The sequence below is a fragment of the Tamandua tetradactyla genome, chromosome 3 (assembly GCF_023851605.1).
Source record: "Tamandua tetradactyla isolate mTamTet1 chromosome 3, mTamTet1.pri, whole genome shotgun sequence".
Classification (NCBI taxonomy): Eukaryota; Metazoa; Chordata; class Mammalia; order Pilosa; family Myrmecophagidae; genus Tamandua; species Tamandua tetradactyla.
This window is the reverse complement of record NC_135329.1, coordinates 118,768,399-118,782,993: the sequence shown is the minus strand read 5'-3', so window position 1 is coordinate 118,782,993 and position 14,595 is coordinate 118,768,399. Positions and strand designations below refer to the sequence as shown.

At 35.0% G+C, this 14,595-nt stretch overlaps 1 protein-coding gene and 1 non-coding gene across 4 annotated transcripts in view; both read right to left on the bottom strand.

The window, feature by feature from the left end:
- Nucleotides 1-4,381: 4,381 nt before the first annotated feature.
- The window catches only part of EPC2 (enhancer of polycomb 2), a 227,003-nt gene continuing 216,789 nt past the window's right edge, over nt 4,382-14,595 (bottom strand). For 2 of the 3 annotated variants that reach the window (XM_077153745.1, XM_077153747.1), the window contains 4 exons: nt 10,242-10,378; nt 8,485-8,644; nt 6,603-6,936; nt 4,382-5,647 (listed from right to left, as the gene is read on the bottom strand). In XM_077153745.1, coding sequence (XP_077009860.1) covers nt 5,575-5,647; nt 6,603-6,936; nt 8,485-8,644; nt 10,242-10,378 — 704 coding nt within the window. In that variant the 3' untranslated portion in view covers nt 4,382-5,574. The remainder of the gene's footprint in view (nt 5,648-6,602; nt 6,937-8,484; nt 8,645-10,241; nt 10,379-14,595) is intronic. The other variant, XM_077153746.1, reaches the window with a different exon arrangement.
- Nucleotides 7,416-7,548, bottom strand: LOC143678590 (U11 spliceosomal RNA). Its single transcript, XR_013173370.1, has one exon. It is a non-coding gene; the product is annotated as a U11 spliceosomal RNA (small nuclear RNA).

The following is a 14,595-nucleotide window of genomic DNA, read 5'->3' as shown; positions in this document are numbered from 1 at the left end:
ATAATTGTGGTGGCCACATCACAGGGTGGTTCCATGATTTCTGTCTCCTAGAATCCTCATCTTGTGCAATCTCTTTCCCTTGAGTATGGATAAGGCCTGGGACCTGCTTCTAATAGAGTGTGGCAGAAATGAAGAGATTTTACAGGTGCAGTTAAGATTTCAAATCAGTTGGCTTTGAATAAATGAAAACATTGTTATGGATGAGCCTGACCTAATCAGGTGAGCCCTTTAAGAGGGTCTAGGCCTTCCCTAAAGTATGAGACTTTCAAAAAGCAGGCTGCCATGAATTCTAGTCTATGAACAACCTGAGGGAACTCAAAATAGCTTCTTCCCTATTCAGGCCTCCATATGAGAACATAGCCCATCTGAGACCCTAATTTCAGCCTTATGCCTGGACCCCTGACTTACAGAAACTAAGATAGTATGTTGTGGTTTTAAGTTTGCACAGTTTGTTACTCAGCAATAAGTTTGCACAGTTTGTTACTCAGCAATAGATAATACAGATATCCTACCTGAACCTCAAAATGTTAAAAGCCGAATCCCTGCATCTTGGCTATCATGGACTCACTTGGCCATTGACCAAAACCTACTTAAGTGAGAGTTGCACACAGAAGATAAGCATTAGTAAGAGGAACAGTGTGTGCCAGTGTGCCCTGGTGGCCCCAGTACTGAGCAGAGGAAGAACAGTGTGTTATTCTATACACTAATGGTTAAAGGTTTTCAACATTGATAAATGGAAAGCATCATTACACTAGAATACTGTTCATTGAGTCAGTAGTTTGTACAATGAAGGTGAGAAAATTTTTTTTGTGATGGCAATCTCTTGTTTCAACAGGGGAAGGTAACTGTAGAATCCTAGGCTTTCCTGTAGATATCAGGTTTTCCTTGAGGGAGAGTCACTGTTCTGACATATTTTATCATATTCTTGTCCTGCAATGTTACTGAGTCAGCCAGTATAGTAGGGGCCTTATTCAAACATGCAGTGACATTATAAGGTTTATGAGAATAACAAGACATCTTTAATTACACATATAACTTTCAATTTTGCTACACCATAAAAGACCCATTTTGATGTAGCCCAAGCCTGAAATTCTGTACCAAATAATATTGTGGCTTGAGAATTATGTGGCCTAGTATTGTTACCTTCCTTTTCCCTATGTTAAAACACCAAGCTTTGCAGTAAGTCACAAAACTCAAGCCCATATATTTGAAATAAGAACTATTCCTCTATTCAGAAAAATAGGGTAAGGAAAAGTAGTAGCTGGAGGGTATATAGGGTCTGATTTCTTATTGATGCATTTGAATGGTGCTGTAAGTCAATGGACACTGAAAATAGCAGAGAAGGTGATTTTCTAAAAAACAAGGGAGCCACTGGGGGTGGTGGTGGTGGTGGGGAAGATTAGATTCCTGTAACATGGGAACTGAGAGATGTTAGAGGTTATTTAATTCCACCCATTCATCATAGCATATAAATTCAGAGATAAATGATAAAATAGCCAGTTAAATGGCAGATTTTAAAACCCAAATCTCTCCAAACTCTCTGCATTGCCTGTCTCTTCCATGTTCCCCTCAATGTCCCCTTTGAAAAGTATTTCTTGTGCCCTTTTAGAACTTGAAGTCACTGAAGATGGTTAAATTATTAATTCAGCACAGGTTATATCATGATTGGCTATATTACATGATGTTATATAATTGCCCATATTGTCTTCAGCCTTGCTGATGTGACCTTTCAACACTTACCTTGTTAAGAGAACTCAGGAGTAATTACATGTTCAGCCTTTGAGCCCACATCAAATACTTCCTTGTTGAGCTACCAATGACACGAGGCATATGGACAACTTCACCAGGGTTCCTCAGTGTGGCCTCCTTTGTGTAGCTCCAGGAACTTGCTCATTTTATAGACTGGGAAACTAAGGTCCAAACTCAGTCAGATTCTGGCCCAGACCCAGCTCCCATTGTGCCTTGTGCTTATTTAGAGGTCTAGCACCTACTGGCTAGGCTCTGCAGACAGAGGAGGATAAGCTGATTGGTTTGGGTTTGCTTGGCAGATGAGGAGAAGCCGTTATTATTTAGCTCTAATGGACTCAGGCTGGGAAGTGAGAAACTAACATTAATTGCCTGGTCGTGTAAGAGTGGGAGTTGTTTTCTAAGTGAAATTAAAAACTCTGCTATAGATGATGCCAATTAAATGAACTGTCAGGTACATTAAATACTTCTTTTGCCTTTAAGACAGAGGCAGTGGTTATAACAATAGTGAATGCCTAGGTTTAACTCCTGGCTTAGTAAACTTACCAGCTACGTGACATAGCACAAATTATTTAACTTCTCTACGTTTCATTTTCATCATCTGTAAAATGTGAAGATTAATAGGCCACTACGATGTTCTTTTTTTGGGGGGGGGCAGAGGGTTTAATGAAAAATCATGTCTATAGTCTTATAGAGCATACTATTCAGAATTCCTTGAGACATCCTTACAATTTGAAATTCAGTAGTTTTCCAGGTCAGTTAAGGGAAAACAAAACACATCAGTCAACAGTGTATTACTGAATAGATGGATAGATGTATGGATGTATGTATGGATTTATGTGTGTATAGATAGATGGGGCAAATGTGGCAAAACGTTAAAAGTCGGTGGATCTGCATATCTGGGTGGAGGGTACATTGGAATTCTTTGTATGAGTTTTGAATATTTTTACAACTGTCCTGTAAGTTTGAAAGTATTTCAAAATAAAAATTTAAAAAGTGTATAATAAAAAATTTTTGTTCAAAGGTATAGCATTATATTCAAATATAGCAGTTAAATGTAGTTAAATACCTCATAGAAGCTTATGAAATGTTAGTCCTCCTTGTCCCCTCTACTCTTATCAAGAAAACAAAAAAAAACCCTCAGTAATTAAAAAACACTTAAGCACAACTGCAAGTATGATACTTATTAAGAAAAAAAAAGAATATACAAATATATCTGTGCTTTATGTATATTTAAAAGAAATGTGCTCCCAAACATTTTCTTTTTTTCCCTTGGTCTTTTGCAAAGGAAAGATTATGCATTACATCCTCAAATATACTTAGAACTATGTCATAAAAATGATCTAGAATTACTAGGAAAGGAAGAGGTACTCTCTTTAGGAAGGCAGAAAACTACAGTCTACAGATATTTTTATCTACACTGAATGAAAAAATATCTCAACACATGAGTTTTACCCCTTTGTTAGTCAAAAAAAAAAAAAAAAATCCTACTGCCGCCTCAAAAAACACATTTATTAGGGATTCTAGAAGCTTATTACGGTGTAAGTACCAATACTAGTTTCCTCAGAGTTGGTATAGAACAAATGTAAAATAAACTATTCTTCAGTTTAATAAGGTGGAAACAATTATTTGTCACTTATTTTTAAAAACCCTGGAAAATTGTGTATGCAAGTAACCAAAATGCCATCTGTGAAATAGATACAACCATCAAAATAAGGGAGGCTTATTTCCTTTGTTAAAAGGAACAAATAATTTAGTCATTAGTCTGATAAATTCTGGATTTGCTACCAAATCCAGAAACTGTCCTGTACAAAAGGATAATTATTTTGTTTTACTTAAATTATTTAAACATATATCACATAAGGCAAATTCACTTCACACTTTACTTCAGTAAAATAGAAAAATCTTTCTCTGAAGATTGGCACTGAAGGTTTTTTAAGTTCTTAATAGCAAGGAGATACATCCAACTGTAAGCAGAATGAACAGTCATAATACGTATCAAATCAACATTATTTCCTTTATATAATCAGCAATGAGTAACTCCAGAGGTAGTATGGCAGAAAAGAGCATGGATCCTATCAGGTAACAACCAATGAAGAAATTAAATTTATTTTTTTTCTATGGTTTTGGCTATAAATTGTACACATTTAGGACCTGAATAACACCACTCTCAGCAGAAATCCTGGCCCATTAATTCAACTAACATATCAATTTACAACTTTCAGGACTGCAGATATAAAAATGTAAAGTATAAAATTATGTAAATTTGAAATGGTTTTAATTGTATTCATTAAAAATATTTACATTTCCCAGTATTTACTTGACAAAACCCCCTTGCAATATAATTCTACTCTAAAGTTTTATTTATAAAATGAGGTTCATTTATGAGATTTCAATGAATGTTATACTGCAAATTACTTACATTCTGTAAAATATCTTTTCTTATCAAAGGTAGTTTATATTGGATTATCTGAAACCCAATAGTGCCCATAGATGAGCTTCTAATAATTCTTTTCATTAATGCTTGGAAAGCACTGTGAAAATGAAAAGTGCCGTTAAGTGCTACCATCTCCCTTAAATTTTTGCTTACACTGTGTGCACAATGTGAAATAAACACATATGCAGCATGTCCATGTTTTGATATGTATTTTTATTTCCCTGCAGTTTTCACTTATCAAGAACAAGTAACAGGGAAAGTTGTCTGAACTAGTGCATAAACAAACATTCTGAAACACCACTACACGTATCTAATTTACAAGAACCGTATAAAAAAAGTCACTAAAACACTACACTATGAAGGTGTCCAACGCTTACAGTCAGACTTTTTCCAACCCGTTACTTGCCTTGTAGCCACAGGAAAACTCTCCAAAATTGAAAAGACAATCTTGCCACAACCCTCCCCCCACCCCCAACACCTGGGATGGCTCGATATCTAGACTTCCAATAATTATTGCAATGATATAATGCAATACATACCTGGTAAAATATCCTTTATGAGGTGTGTTACAGTTTTAAAGCCAGTTAAAATATGCAGTCTTCAGATAAAATGTAATCCTTGAAAAATTCTCATATCTGCACAGTTTAAATGTGCTAGATGCATAATTTTTCCTAGTCCGTTTTTTCTGTGTAATTATTTTTTATAAACTGGTATTATAAATAGAAATATACATTCAAAATATATGGAAAAGTGAGTTACTACATTAAATTTGCATGTATCGATCCATCCCTTTCCCCTGCACAGTAATAGAAAATACTATTTTGCCTTGAACTTCATATTTGACAGTGAAATGCCACTAAAGTATTTACCAAAAAGTCCATCTAGTCAAATTGTGAAACAAAATGAACCAAGTGAAAACTTTACAGTTCCTTTAGAAAAAAATTACAAGAATTTCATTTCCTAGCTATGAATCTTTAACTTTTTAGACACAAAGTTGGATTTATTTTTTACAAGATATAAAATGTAAACATGGCAAAATAAATAGTTAAAACAAGTGATGCAGGATCCCATTTCATGCTCATGATCCCATTAAAGAATTATTTTTTTAAATCCATTCAGTTGCAAATTCAAGTGCAAAAGCATGATGATGAATATCTACTATTCAAGTAACAGAAATAATATTGATGATACAAATAAACTATTTTACAAGGTAGTGATTTTCCCAATTTTACAAAATATACATTATATATCGATTTAATATCCGATATACTGTAGTCCGTTTAGGTCCACTGTAACACTCTGTGGTCCACAGAGTGTTGTTGCCTTTTGCATTCGGCTGGAATATGGATGACTGCACACCAACAGCAAAAGTCAAAGCCACACAGTGTAGGTTATGTCACTTCCATAGCTACTGTTGTCTCTGCTATTCCATTTAAACCCAATCTTTCTGGTTCATGATTCTCTCTATAAACAAGACAAAGAATAAAATAAACATTAATACTCTTTAGTGCATGCTCTTATCATTTAGTACTTACAGAAATTTTTTATATGACTACATTTCATATTTTTATAATTACTAGCCTGGAATGAGGAATTTTTCTTCAGCTCAGAAATCCTAATTCTTAATCACTTGATTATAACTATTTACTTACGAAAGATAAAAATTCAATATGATAAAGTGAATTACTTATGAAATATACAACACAGGAAAATCTAAGTTTTTTTTTTTTTTTTTTTTTACAATAGATGGAACATATGATGGGTCGAAAAGAATAATCATTAAGAGTACATTACTTAAATTATTTTCCACTGTAGTTTGATTTCATGGCTTTAAGATTATGCACTTATCAATACATGCAATTAAATATTTTTCCTGACTTACTGCGTTCCTTGTCTTAGAAAGGAATACAAAAATACATTCTAAAATACATTATCATAGATCTTGTCAATCCCAGAATATTTTCAATTTTAATATATAGATAGAATAAATTTACCTTATATACCCTTTATTTGTAATACCCTTTATATGTAATATCAAAGAAAACATAAGTTTTGTTTGAAACTACAACTCTGGCATAAATAATAAATAAAGTAACAACTCTAACCCTCCAGAATGCCTAAACTACAAAAAAGCCATAATAACTGAAGCTTCTAAAAGCGAGAGTCTCTTTGATGTATGTATCAATGTGATATTTTTCTTGTTTTGCTTTTTACAATTCTGGCTGGCATTTAAAACATATTACTAGCTACCTTCAACAATCAAAATTACAGAGCACTACATGAAGCAGATCCTCAATATCTGTTGAAAAGCAAGTAAGTCAACAGATACCTACTGCTTGAGCAGTAAGAAAAAATGTCTTTTTCTTCCCAAGAGGAAAATCAGGACAAAGGGATAAAATGATACGTGAAACACACCCACCTTGCTATGCTGCTGATGGCACTGCTGGGAGTAACCTTTGGCACTCTGTCCATACTGGCAGCAACTGTGGCAAGTTTTAAGGCTGTTGGCGATGGTGCTGAAGTCCTTGTATTGATGTGCACATTGACTGGAGAAACAACACTGACGTTATTGAGGTGCACTGCATTTGTTAGGCAGGAATTGTTCATGGGAAGTGTTTGAGGACTGCTTGTGCACAATGCTGGGATTAAGTGGTTTGTAGTGGTGTGGCCTACTGTCCTTACAAGTTGTACAGCTGAAATCCCTGGGCTGGATGATAAAGCCATGTTGGTGGAGTACAATGTTTTAGAGGTTCCTGAAAAAGAGGAAAAAAAAATTCAATTTATGTCATGCGACATTTTAATAAAACTCTGATAAAACATCAGGAGTTTAACAATAAAAATAAATGCAAACATTTGTATTCTTATTAAATACCAAGTTAAATGTCCACATAATGGCCACTCCAAAGACAGCTTTTTTTTTTCTCAAAAAAGAAAAAAAGACAATCTTTTCCCAAAGACCTGCCTCCCCAGTTACTAGCCCATCACTAAAATCCCCACACCGCCCGAAACCTAAGCATAGAATACAAGCCGGTAGAACAAGGAATATCCAACTGAAAATCGAACACTACAAAATAGATAAAAACAAACAAACAAACAAACAAAATGTATAAAACGGAACGTTTACATAACCCTACAGAAAGCCAAAATCTAGAACTTCCAGAAATGTAAACTGTTTAAAAAAAAACTTCGCAACTCTTAACACCTAAATCTGTCTTTTCAAGAGCAAGCAGACAAAGGCGCCGGGACCAACGATCACCAGCTGCCCTGGCAACAAAAATTATGCTTCCGAAATCTCTTGATGTTGATTCCGTACGAAGAGCAATCGAGGCGCCCTACGTGTGCCACTCACGACAGAAGCCCTTTTTTCAAAGACAGCTTCTTGATCATCAAGTCCAAAGTATTCAAGGACCTGTTATAACCCTGTACGTACGAAAGGGTTATAAGGTATTATGCTGCCTCCATTTCATGAAGTTGGAGGTGAACATAATAGGACAGAGAAGTCCTTGAAGTCACAGATGCTCTATGGAGGTTGAGGGTTTGAGAAATGACAGGTGGATTTCCATAAGAATTCACAGATACATGAACACTAGGAAGGATGGGCAATCAGGATTGTGTGTATATGGTAATGCAACTAGAAAACTAGTGTCTAAGAGTTAGCTGAGGGATGACAGGTATTCTTTGAGGACTCAGTAAGAAGCAAGCAGAGTTTCACAACAATACTGTATTGCAAAAGGAGGGCGTCAGGGAAAGTACGCCTATCAGTATGCAATATTGGGAAGGCAAGTCCTATTTCTAACTTACTGACAGACTGTCTTGGATTGTATTTTTACTTTTTTTTTTTAATCAATGTATGGATGATTTGATGGTGATAGTCAGTGCTTAGCTTGATAGGTTTGCTATAAGGTGTGAAGAATGTGACACTAGATGGATGAAATGAAGAAGGGTGAAAAGTTACACAGATAGGCATTCAGTGGGTGTGCGAGGAAAGAGGAAGCAGGCTCCATGTGAATTCTAGAAAACACCCACTCATTCCCCCACACCTCTCCAAAGAATATCTGGAGTCCTGATTTACTTCTTTAAAACATTTCCCTTTTGGATTTAAAAAACTAAAAAACCCAAAACAAATGCACTTTACTAATGAAAGGTGTTAATAATAGGTGCATTTTACGCATGATTTTTCTGTAAACTACAACTTCTCTAATAAAATATATACACAAATATAAATAAAAAGAAAAACCATATCCCAAGTCTGTGAGCTACAACTTCAAGCTAGCAAGTACCACATGAAACCACAGCCTTACCTGATGGCTGGACAACACCGTTTATGTTGGTATGGCCGGTATTCTGTTCCTTGGCTAACTCACTGCGACTTGGAACAGGTGCACTGACCACTGCAGATGCAGCAAAGTGAGCGCTGGCTGAGTCAAGTGTTTTAGACATACAGTCAGAGGTGCCTGAGCCCTGTAAAATGAATACATTTAATCTCTTATTTTTTGGATGTGAATTCATGAATATATTAAGAAATGTGGCCAAACCAAGATGCTACTGCCTTTTTAATCTTGAACAGTTAGAACCATTTATATTAAGCACTCTTGGATTCCACAGGATATTTTTGGCATACAAAACAGGGAAGTGATTAAAAACTGGTAAGAAACTATTTCTGAAAAGAATGAGGGGATAAAATAAAACTCAAGCCTTAAATGCTCTATTAATTCTTTCCACAAGTATTAATGAATACTTTGAGAAAATACTTAATCTAGAAACCACAGTCTACATGAAATCATGCAGAGATGACTAGTAGTCATTTTTGCCACAATGTAAAAATATTAAGCCTAACCTTGGAGGATGCTGAAAACACTTTAGCCTGGCTTCTCAAGAGACTCAGAAAAAGGAAACATAGGAAAGTTAAATGACCATTCCTCCTTGATTCTGACAGAAAACAGATGAACTGAGGCACCAGCCAAGAGCCTCAGACAGTGGCCCACTCCCAGATCCACTAGCTATTACAGGAATGTTCAATGGGGTCCTAGGGTCACTGAGATTTTCATGTTGTTAGACTCAGGATCATCGAGGTCAGTGTATAAGAAATAATGTTATTTTGATTTTCAGGCTTTTTGGACGAGAGATTAATGAGAATAAGCTGAACCACCAGCATGGGCAGATCTTAGTCTAATAGCTTACAGATTACAACTGAGATTGAGTTCATTTTAGTTATTATCTTAGAATCTCACCAAAGTTGTGATAAATTGAGAAGCAAAGTGAGAACATTTATATCAAAACACATACAGAGGGTGGGCCACGGTGGCTCAGCAGGCAAGAATGCTTGCCTGCCATGCCAGAGGACCTGGGTTCGATTCCTGGTGCCTGCCCATGTGAAAAAAAACACATACAGAACAATAAAACTTAAGACCGAAATTCAAGGTTTATTTTTCAGATACCTCAAATTTGAAATATATTCCCAATTACAGTTTTAGGTAGATTTTTAAAATTCTTATTCCTAATGTTTTTCTTTAATGGTGTTCATGGACAACTTTCCTTAGTGGCAAGTTTTTTTCCTATAGGAAAACATGATTCAAAGAGGCAGATGGCTAAGTTGTTTAGATTTATTACAAAATTCAAGAGAATTATCTTTCACCTCATGGCGCATGTCCACATGGCACTTAAACACACAATTTAGGAAGGGGTTAAGAAAGCTATTATCTTTAAAAAAATTTTTGGCGGGGGGCAGTGAAGGTAGGGGATGACAGTTCTAAAACTATGGAATTACTTCCCCTATGAATTCTCAATAACCCTTCCCCGAATCCAAATTTATTGCTCTCCTAAATAAAACACACTGTTATCTGACTATAATGCTCTTTTCATATTATAAAACTCATAAAATATGAAGTGACTAGTTAACAACCTGTAAAATTCTGTAAATTAACTGAAACTTAGGTCACACTCCCCAAATCAAGAGTGGCAATATCAAGGTTACTTCTGTAACTTTTAAAAAACTAAACAAAACTACAGACTCATGAAACAAAGAAGAGACATAACCATGATTAAAAGTTGGGTTTACCTGTGCTTTTGGATGTGTCTGTTGTGAGGAATGCTGAGATTGCTGTTTCTGCTGAAGCTGAGCAAGTTGTTGCCTTTGCATTTGAACTAACTGCTGTTGATGTGTCTGAAACTGCTCTTCTGTGATACCACCTGTTACTGGCAAAGGATATTAATTTCAGAACTATGTTTTAAAGTATTTTTAATAACATAAGTAGAATACAGTATAAACTTATTTCACAATTAAGAAGAAAAACAAATCATAAAGAACCCAATAATAACAAAACATTCAGCAGAAGTGCCTTATACTGATATCCATGGCATCTTTAGAATCACATGCAAAAATATCCTGTGTTTTTTACTCTACACAATCTTTTTAAAAAATTTTTATTAATAAAACCAATCAACACACAATATGAACATTCTTTTTTATCACATAGTTGTATATTCATCATGATTTCTTAGAACACGTGCATCAATTCAGAAAAAGAAATAGAAAGAAATCAGAAAAAAATTCATACATACCATACCCCTTACCCCTCCCTTTCATTGATCACTAGCATTTCAATCTACTAAATTTAATTTAACATTTGTTTCCCTATTATTTATTTACTTTTAATCCATGTTTTACTCATCTGTCCATAAGGTAGATAAAAGAAGCACCAGACACAAGGTTTTCACAATCACACAGTCACATTGTAAAAGCTATATCATTATACAATCATCTTCAAGAAACATGGCTACTAGAATACAGATCTACATTTTCAGGCAGTTTCCTTCAGCCTCTCCATTAAGCCTTAACTAAAAAGGTAATATCTATTTAATGCGTAAGAATAACCTCCAGGATAACCTCTCGACTTTGTTTGGAATCTCTCAGCCATTTGCATTCTATTTTGTCTCATTTCTCTCTTCCCCGTTTCAGTTGAGAAGGTTTTCTCAATCCCTTAGTGCTGAGTCCCAGCTCATTCTAGGATTTCTGTCCCATGTTGCCAGGAAGACCCACACACCTGGGAGTCATGTCCCACCTGGTGGGGAGGGGGGCGGAGGCAGTGAGTTTGCTTGTGTTGGTTGAGAGAGAGAGGCCACATCTGAGCAACAGAAGAGGTTCTCTTGGGGGTGACTCTTAGGCCTAATTTTAAGTAGGCTTAGCCTATCATTTGTGGGGTTAAGTTCATATGAACAAATCCCAAGATAAGGGGCTCTGCCTACTGTTTTGGTTGTCCCCACTGCTTGTGAGAATATCAAGAAGTTTCCACTTGGGGAAGCTCAATTTTCCCCCTTTCTCACCATTCCCCCAAGGGTATTCTGCAAATACATTTTTATTCACTGTTAAATCTTCCTGGGATTTTCTATACACAATCTTAATATGGAGAGTTTACTTTTTATTCAGACTTTGTATCTGTGCGATCACTATTAATTTTCTACATTATGGTAACTGTATAATGAGAAAAACTTTGATTAAAGCAAATAATAATGACTACATAATATCCTTAATAAGAAGGCAGGACCATGTGCAAGACTGTAAATGACTTTTACTGCTAGTTTTCATATATGAGAGCGGAATGAAATTCTTTTCTGATTATAAATCAAAGCAGAGGACAAACATGTCCATCTAACATAACCATAAACCAAAGTCTAACCCAGTGGGTTCAACCTCTAAAATAAAGACCTATCTATACGAATATGGGCTAAGAGTCAGAGAAATATTCAGGAAATTAAGGATACAATGTATCTTCAGCTACAATCAATTATGCCATGTTCAAAGTGTGTTAAAAAAAAGACATCTAGAAACTTTTGTTTCAACAGATTCACTAAGCAACAGTATAAGAAAACATTCTGTCCAAGAAATATCAATAAACCTTCATTCACTGGTATTTAAGTTGATCATTGATAAACCCATTTAGAGAACAAAAAAACTACTTCTATAGGCAGTGGTACATTGTTAGAATGCACTACTATTGTAATTTTGCTTTATTTTTCTTTATTGCCTTCTTTCCCCTCTCCTGACTACTTCACTCAATAAACAAGAATTTACTGAGTATCAACTATGATGCAGAGTGCTGCACCAAGAGTCACAGTGAATACAGGGAAAAGTAAATTAAGAAGATACTTGCTGCTATGAAGTTCTACAGTATTTGGTAATAAAGGATACATAAAAAGAAATACCAATAATATGAATCAACAAAGGATACATATAAAGAAATACCAGCTAATATGAGTCAACCTTTACATACAATAAAGCAATCTAATCATATTACCTAAAGGAGTTCTAGAGAAAGTGACACCCTCAACCTAAATTACTTAAACTACTCCCCAAAGTTTTCTATTTAGTGGGATAGCAAAAACAAAAAAGGAAATTTCGAAGATAAAATTAGTCATATAATATGTTCAGCATAGTATATATTTCATGAAAAGTGAGTGTTACGCCCTAGAAATGGACAAATCTGTAGATATACCCTCATTTTTGTTCTATTACATGATCATTAAAATTGGTATTGGACTGTGAGGGGAAAACAGTTCTCAGATAGATAGTAATTTTAGTTTCGGAAGATTCAAAAAGCTGGGGCTATTATACTGCTCACTCTGAAATTTTAATATTACCTGTATTTCGGAAGTATGCATAAGTTATTTTACTGAATTATCAACCAAATCAAATGTCTTTCTTTGTATGTGTTAAATTCACTGCAAATGTTCTGTTTGTAAATGAAAAAAAATAGTTTTAATTCTAAATTTACAATCTTCAAAATCAAATAAAAATTTGAAGTATTCATGAATTTCCAGGGGCTTGAAAACCTTGGGGAAAGAGATGAAAAACAGTTTATTAGATACAAAGGCAAGAAGAAAAATCTAAAGTTAAATCCAAATAAATGTGTTTAGGTCACGTGTACAGGGTATACCAATTCAAAGGAGATGGACTTGGAATCTGATGTTAGCAATGTCTAATCTCTAAAATCTAGTGTTAAGTTTGTATCGAGCTGACGTTTATGGTGTGGTGAAAAAAGGTGAGAGTAACAGTAGCCAGCTTTAATTGAGCAAGAAACTGAATAAAGAAAATGCACTTTTAGCAACTATTTTAAAAGAAAGAAATGAGAATAAGAATCTTCAAAACCTCTTAAGTCACTAAAAAAATTTTACTAATTCAGAATAAATTATGTACCTAAATGAGTGAAAAAGCCAAATTGCATTAAAACAATTATTTTGGGGGTTTGGCAGTCCAGAGCTAACAAAGTAATGCCAACTAGAAGTCTACTACTTGGTTTTATGAACAGATGATCATTTCGTGTATAATAGAAATGGATGGTGATAAAATTGCCTGCTTTCTGATATAGCTACAATTATTTCCCTATCTTGCTGAGATCATTAATTTGCTCAGAAACCCCACTCTTTGTTCTATAGAAAACTTATAAAATTCCAACCTAGATACAATCCAAATTATTCAAATGAATAAGTCAGTGTTTCTCAACTTTTTAAAATTTAGTTTGACTTTGAGGCAAAGAAAAAAACCTCACCCCTGATCCCATTCCTGGCTGAAAATCACTGATGTAAACTTAGGTTAGTTTAATTTTATAATATCACTATTCTTTAAAAACTTACATTGATGTTCTCTCTTTCCTCCTGTCCCATAATCAATATGTGATATCTGTTCTTGACACCTTGCTCTTTCTTTACTAGTAAGGTGTTTTGTGCTTTACAAAAAAGCTGGTGCTCCTCATCCAGAATTTTCTAGAGCACTGTTTATTATTTCATTTTTTACAACAAAATAGCAAACAGTAATTGTAACACAAAATTGGAACACGTAAAAAACATCCTAACTGACCCCTTCTCTCTGTTGGAGTGATGGGGAAGGGAAAAGAAACATGATTTTAATGGCAAAGACACAGTATCGAATTGCTGTTCTCAGGATTATCAGAACTGACTTGCTGGTAGGTAGGTAGAGGGTGGTAATTTGATTTGAAAGCAACTTCTCCACTTATTATTTTTCCTTTCATAAAGATACTGAAATACTTCCATCAGAGATTAATTTTTATACAGATTTTTAGCCATTAAAAGGCATGCATGCATTAGGGAAGGCCATGATAGTTCAGCAGGCAGAGTTCTTGTCTGCCATGCTGGAGACCCAGATTCAATTCCGGGTGACTGCCCATGTAAAAAAAAAAACAAACAACAACAACAACAAAAAAAAAAACAGGAAAAGAGGCATGCATTAAAATAATCAGGAAAGGTCATAGCTATAGAGTGAACAAATCTGTTTCAGTGGGTTGGCAATGGAGCAACGGTGGTGCAGAGAGGAAGTAGGAAAGGAGAAAGGAGAAACATTATCTGTTTCTCTTGCTTAAGGCCCAAACAAATTCTTTCACTGGTTGCTCTTATGTTGT